A 6,248-nucleotide genomic window follows, 5' to 3' on the forward strand; every position below is an offset into this window, starting at 1 on the left:
TCCCTAAGAAGGAAAACAAACTTAGAATGTGTATAGATTATAAAGACCTGAATAAAGCATGCCCCAAGGATTCTTTTCCTTTGCCTAATATTGATCGTAGGATCGATGCCACGGCCGGCCACGAGACTCTCAGTTTTCTCGATGCCTACTCCGGGTACAACCAGATACGGATGAACCTGGAGGATCAGGAAAAGACCTCGTTTATCACTAAGTACGACACCTACTGTTATAATATAATGCCATTTGGTCTAAAAAATTCTGGTGCAACTTATCAACGCCTAGTAAACCAAATGTTCGAAGAACAAATAGGAAAACTAATGAAAGTTTATATTGATGATATGTTAATTAAGTCCCTGCGAGCAGAGGACCATTTAAAGCATTTGCAGGAGACTTTCGATATATTAAGGAAGTACACTATGAAGCTCAACCCCAAAAAGTGTGCATTCGGAGTTGGCTCGGGGAAGTTTTTTGGTTTCATGGTGTCCAACCGGGGAATCGAGATCAACCCCAATAAAATAAAAGCTATCGATGATATCACGGTAGTGAATAATGTAAAAGCTGTGCAGAGGCTGACGGGGCGGATAGCCGCCCTAGGACGATTCATTTCGAGATCCTCATATAGGAGCCACTGATGCTTCTCGCTGCTTAAGAAGAAGAGCAATTTTGCATGGACTCCGGAATGCCAGCAGGCCTTAGAGGAACTAAAGCGGTATTTATCGAGCCCACCGCTGCTTCACACCCCAGAAGTGGACAAACAACTTTACCTGTACTTGGCAGTCTCGGAGATAGCAGTAAGTGGAGTCCTGGTCCGAGAAGAACAAGCTACGCAGTTCCCTGTCTATTATGTTAGTCGGACCTTAGATGAGGCCGAAACTAGATATCCACACTTAGAAAAATTAGCGCCTGCTTTAATAAGCGCCTTTAGGAACTAAAACCATATTTCCAATGTCATCTAATATGTGTCATAACAACTTATCCTCTTCGAAATATTTTGCATAAACTCGAGCTTTCGGGTCAATTGGCCAAATGGGCCGTAGAAATCAGTTGGTACGATATTGAGTATCGACCCCGAACCACCATCAAGTCTCAATCTTGGCTAACTTTACGTGGGCCCTCGTACCTAAGGTTGAAAAAGAATTACTGATAAAATCATATACATCTTCGGGAGTCTGGACCCTCTTTACGGACGGTGCTTCGAACGTGAAGGGGTCCGGACTAGGCATCGTACTAAAATCACCCACAGGTAATGTAATTAGACAGCATATCAGAACTACAAAATTGACTAACAATGAGGCCGAGTATGGGGCCATGATTGTAGGTCTCAAACTAGCTAAAACCTTGGGAGCGGAGGTCATAGAGGCTAAGTGTGATTCCCTCCTCGTGGTAAACCAAGTTAACGGGACTTTTGAAGTCCGAGAAGACCGAATGCAGAGGTACTTAGATAAACTATAGGTGACTCTACATCAATTTAAGGAATGGACCTTGCAACATGTATCTCAAGAACAGAACAGCGAGGCCGACGCTCTTGCAGACTTAGGTTCGCCGGTCGAGGACGACGAACTCAACTCGGGGACTGTCGTACAACTCATGAGATCGGTAAGTGAAGAAGGTCATGCCGAGATAAACTCTACAAGTTTAACCTGGGATTGGAGAAATAAGTATATAGAGTACTTAAAGAACGGGAAGCTTACATCGGATCTAAAGGAGTCGAGAACTTTGGGCACAAAGGCAGCATGGTTCACTTTGTCCGAAGACGGAACGCTGTTTAGAAGGACGTTCGATAGACCGTTGGCAATATGTTTGGGACCAGGAGATACCGCCTACATCCTACAAGAAGTTCACAAGGGCACTTGTGGAAATCATTCCGGTGTCGAATCGCTGGTCCACAAAGTAATCAGAGCAGGGTACTATTGGACTGATATGGGGAAGGATGCAAGGGAGTTCATTCGAAAATGTGACAAATGCCAAAGGCATGTGCCCATGATTCATCAACCCAGGGAACTACTCCACTTGGTCCTGTCCCCATGGCCCTTCATGAAATGGGGAATGGATATCGTTGACCCTCTCCCTTCGGCCCCAGGTAAAGTTCTACTTATTTTGTTTATGACTGCTTATTTCTCTAAATGGGTTGAAGTACATGCTTTTGAGAAAGTCAGAGAAAAGGAAGTCATAGACTTCATTTGGGACCACATCATATATCGATTCGAGATGCCCTCCGAGATTGTTTGTGATAATGGAAAATAATTCATCGGCAGCAAAGTAACTAAATTTTTCGAGGATCACAAGATCAAAAGGATCCTATCAACACCTTATCATCCCAGCGGGAACGGACAAGCCGAGTCGACCAACAAAACCATCATCCAAAATCTTAAGAAGAGATTGACCGACGCCAAAGGAAAATGGAGAGAAATACTACCCGAGGTTTATGGCGCAACATCGAAATCCAGTACCGGAGCAACATCATTCTCGTTAGTTTATGGCACCGAATCTCTGATCCCGATCAAGGTCGGAGAACCTAGCATCAGGTTTCGATATGCAACAGAGGAGTCAAATAACGAGGCCATGAATACGAGCCTAGAATTTTTGGACGAAAGACGTGAAGCCGCCCCCGTCTAATTAGGCGCCCAAAAACAGCAGATCGAAAGATACTACAATCGAAGAGCCAATCTTCGACATTTTAACATCGGGGACTTGGTGCTAAGAAAAGTCATCCTCAACACCCAAAATCCGAATGAAGGGAAACTGGGTCCGAACTGGGAAGGACCGTACTAGGTTCTCGAAATCATCGAAAAAGGATCTTATAAGCTCGGCACGATAAATGGCGAATAACTGTCGAGCAATTGGAACATATCGCACCTAAAAGATACTACTGCTAAGGTACGACTCTTTCCGTTTTCATTTATATTTTAAACTAACCTTTGCAGGTGTTCGACCAGAAACATCAATGGATTCTTCGACACGAAGCTTTTAGGTCTGAAAGCATGTGTTGCACTCTTTTTCCCTTAGACCGGTTTTGTCCCAAATAGGTTTTCCGGCGAGATTTTTAATGAGGCAACCATTGATCGTGCTAACTTAGAACAATTCAACAGTATCCGAGGTTTCTTTATAATCAACCTCGAACACTGGGAGTATTGCCCTCGAATGTCAACTTTGATGCGAGAAAGTTACTTCATGGCAGCAGGGTCTCGATAGGAAAAATTTGTAAGGGACAAACGGTCAAACGAACCGTGCCCGCATAGTTTGCTCGAGCCCTGGAATATAACATGTATGCATGTATTATCATTTATAAAGAAAAGTATTTTTCTTTACAATTCCATACTCTCGACCTATTATGTAAATAGGCTTAAGGGCTGACCATAATCAGAGTTCAGATAATTACCCCCACGCTCGGGAACTGCCGTCCGAAAAATAAACGAGATCGAATTATTAAAACTCTGAGATCATAAGACTTTTTAGGCAACCCTCGATTTTTATAGGCCACGGCCAACTTCGGGCAAGCTCGAAGTAAAACGGGAAAATAAGCCCAAGGGGCAAAATCCCGAACTAAAGAGGCTACGACCAAATTAACACGGATCGGAGACGTCCAAATTTCGTAACAAAACAGGCCTCCAAATTCTTTCATAAACCAGTTAAAAAGGTTACCCCCAGCAAAATCATAAAAGACTTTGATAATGTCAAGACTCGAAATCTCTAATAAGTACAAAATTGTTCGAACTCTTGAACGATTCCTTATTTCAAGCCAAGGCATTACGAGTTTTTTGCGAATACAAATGATAAAAAACCTTTTCAAGCCGAAAAGGGGAGAAAGCCATAAACAACCTTTCTTACAAAATCCTAAGGGCTATATTACTTCGAGTTCGAGCAAGCACTCACTCAATCGAAAAACCTAAGGGCTATACTAGTTTGGTTCCAATCAAATTGTCTAAACCTCGGACACAATTTTATGCTAAGGCATTTTCGACCTTCGTAAACTACAGAAAAGCAAAGGAAAAACACAAGAATCGAAAAAGCAAGAAAAGCCTTATATATATATATATATATATATATATATATATAGGTTTTTACAAAAGGCTGAATCGGCCCCAGAAAAGATACAAAAGAAAAACAAGAAACCTAATATCCTAAGTGGCTTGATGTTCATCGGAGGCTGCGTCCTCGGGATTTTCTCCGTCCTCAAATTTGCTCAAGCTCTTGGAGTCTTCCTCAGGGAAGTCCAGCCTTCGGGCTCTGGTTTCCTCCGCCTTGGCATTTTCAATTTCGGCCGCAACATCGAAGCCCTGAGCACTGACCTCCTCGAAAGCTTCCCTCCAAGCCTGCCATTTAGCATGTTCGACCATGCTCTTGGCCTTGGCCTGATTGACCTCAACATCGATCCTGAACTGGGACACTTTAGCATCAACTCTTTTATTTGCCTCGGCCACCTCGGATTTGGCCACTTCGAGTTCATCGGCCAAGCCTGCCTTATTAGAAGTGGCCAAATCCAATCGATGTTGAAGCTCCTTAACCTTCTTGATCTGCACCGAGGCATTTTCTTCTGCAGCCCGAAGCTGGGTCTCAGCCAACTCCAATTGCACTTGGACGAACTCCCTTTTCAAGGCAAGGACGTCTATATCTTTGAATTTTTTTGCCTCGTCCAGTAGCTCATCTACCTGCGAATTGAGTTGTCCAATCTGTTCAAGCCTCTGCCAAACCTGCAGAATCGGATCGTTAGTGGTTATCTCCAATTCATCTTCACTATCGTGAAGAATTCGGAATGCCTGCTCAGCTATTTCCTTGTGCTCATCTCAAGCCGTTGCCAAATCTGCCCGAAGCTTCTCACTAAGAAGTTTGTAGGAGTCACTCTTCTTAGTGAGGTTCCAAACTTCGGCCCCATGCTCCTCCCGGATTCGGAGGAAAGCCTTGTGATGCAACACTGAAGCCTACAAACATGGAAACAGATGTTAGAATTATCTACAAATCTAAGTGTAAAAGAAACGGTAGAGATACAATCGAAGTTATTCGATTCAAAGCATGTTGAGCCTCGTTGAAAAGGAAAGCGGGTCCTACCGCATTCATCATGGTTTGATCCTCTTCGGTCACCAAGGACCGAAGGTAACTAGCAATCCCCTCAGGGGGAGAGAAAATTCAGGCATCCTCCGAGATGGAGAACACTATCTTTCGCTTACGATCGGGATTAGCACTCGGGGCCGGGAATCGGTCTACTAGTTTTGGAACCGATGAAGACCCGGTAGAGCCCGACCATGATGCTTTATTCGGCACCGATAATCCACCGAACCTGATAATCTCCTCCGAGGTAGCTAACTCGAGCCCATCCAGAAAGCCGTGGATATCAGTGCTAATGTTGATTACCCCGAGCTCATCCCTCAAGATATCGTTTTCTGCCCGAGAAGGCTTTCCCTCGGTCTCCCCCTTAACCATCTTAGCTCGAGAAGGGATAGTCTCGGCTTTTCCTTGTTCAAGAATTATGGCCAGGTTTCCCTTATCTACCTCCGCCGATTCAGAGGATTGTTGTATCACAACATTAGCCAGTACATAGGCTAATTTCTCTTCTCCTTCTTCAAGTTCATCCCTTAGTCGGCGGATTGAGTCCGGAGGCATGATACCGGAGTCCCCCCGGGCTTGTGAGATTTCTTCGCCGATTTTTTCTTTTCTGAGACCGGGGAACTCGGTGCATCTTTTCTCTTCTTCTCTTTAACCTGCTTCGGGGTAGGGACCTTTTCATCATCAAATGGGGGCCTTATGGCAACATCCTTCCCAAGTCCTGCAAAGGGAAAAAGGGGGGTAAGCAAGTGAAAATGAAAAAATTACAAACAAACTAAGAAAGAGACTTACGATGACTGCGGGCCTCCCATCGACCCTTTGATGCGCTTGGAGTACAGTCTTTGTAACACCAAACCTTCAACCCATTATTAAAGACCCGGAATCGGTTCCGGCATCCGATCCATGACTGTAACAAGAAAGAAAAAGTGGATCAAGAAAATAGAAGGCTGTCATAAATTAAAACGCTCGAAGGGAAATAAGTATTCACGGTTCATATTCCATTTCTTAGGAAACGGCATGTCATCGGCACAGATTAAGTCCAAGGTTCTGACTCGAACAAATCAGCCCATCCAACCATGATCACGAGTCTCGTCTATACTCGAGAATGACGCTTTGGTGGCTCGGCGAGCAATCTTGATTAACCCTCCTCGATAGAGTCGGGGACTATAAAGGCGTATAAGGTGATCGAGGGTGAAAAGACACCCCTC

The 6,248-nt window shown here is 44.3% G+C and overlaps 1 protein-coding gene across 1 annotated transcript; it reads right to left on the reverse strand.

The window, feature by feature from the left end:
* Window positions 1-4,121: 4,121 nt before the first annotated feature.
* LOC138900073 (protein PLASTID MOVEMENT IMPAIRED 15-like) lies at window positions 4,122-5,598 on the reverse strand. Its single transcript, XM_070186777.1, has 3 exons — window positions 5,260-5,598; window positions 4,797-4,919; window positions 4,122-4,691 (listed from the first exon to the last, which is right to left on the reverse strand). Exons 1-3 carry the CDS (start codon window positions 5,596-5,598, stop codon window positions 4,122-4,124), a joined length of 1,032 nt encoding a protein of 343 aa, XP_070042878.1.
* Between the last annotated feature and the right edge of the window lie 650 nt (window positions 5,599-6,248).

The sequence above is a fragment of the Nicotiana tomentosiformis genome, chromosome 10, assembly GCF_000390325.3.
Source record: "Nicotiana tomentosiformis chromosome 10, ASM39032v3, whole genome shotgun sequence".
Taxonomy (NCBI): Eukaryota; Viridiplantae; Streptophyta; class Magnoliopsida; order Solanales; family Solanaceae; genus Nicotiana; species Nicotiana tomentosiformis.

Bases quoted from the DNA above. Each gene is read 5' to 3' on its own strand.
- LOC138900073 (XM_070186777.1), bottom strand. From the start codon at position 5,598: ATGCCTCCGGACTCAATCCGCCGACTAAGGGATGAACTTGAAGAAGGA. The intron at 4,920-5,259 runs GTGCCGAATAAA...CCATGTTTGTAG, and splicing joins TCAGGTTCGGTGGATTATCG to GCTTCAGTGTTGCATCACAA. The intron at 4,692-4,796 runs GCAACGGCTTGA...CCGATTCTGCAG, and splicing joins AGAAGCTTCGGGCAGATTTG to GTTTGGCAGAGGCTTGAACA.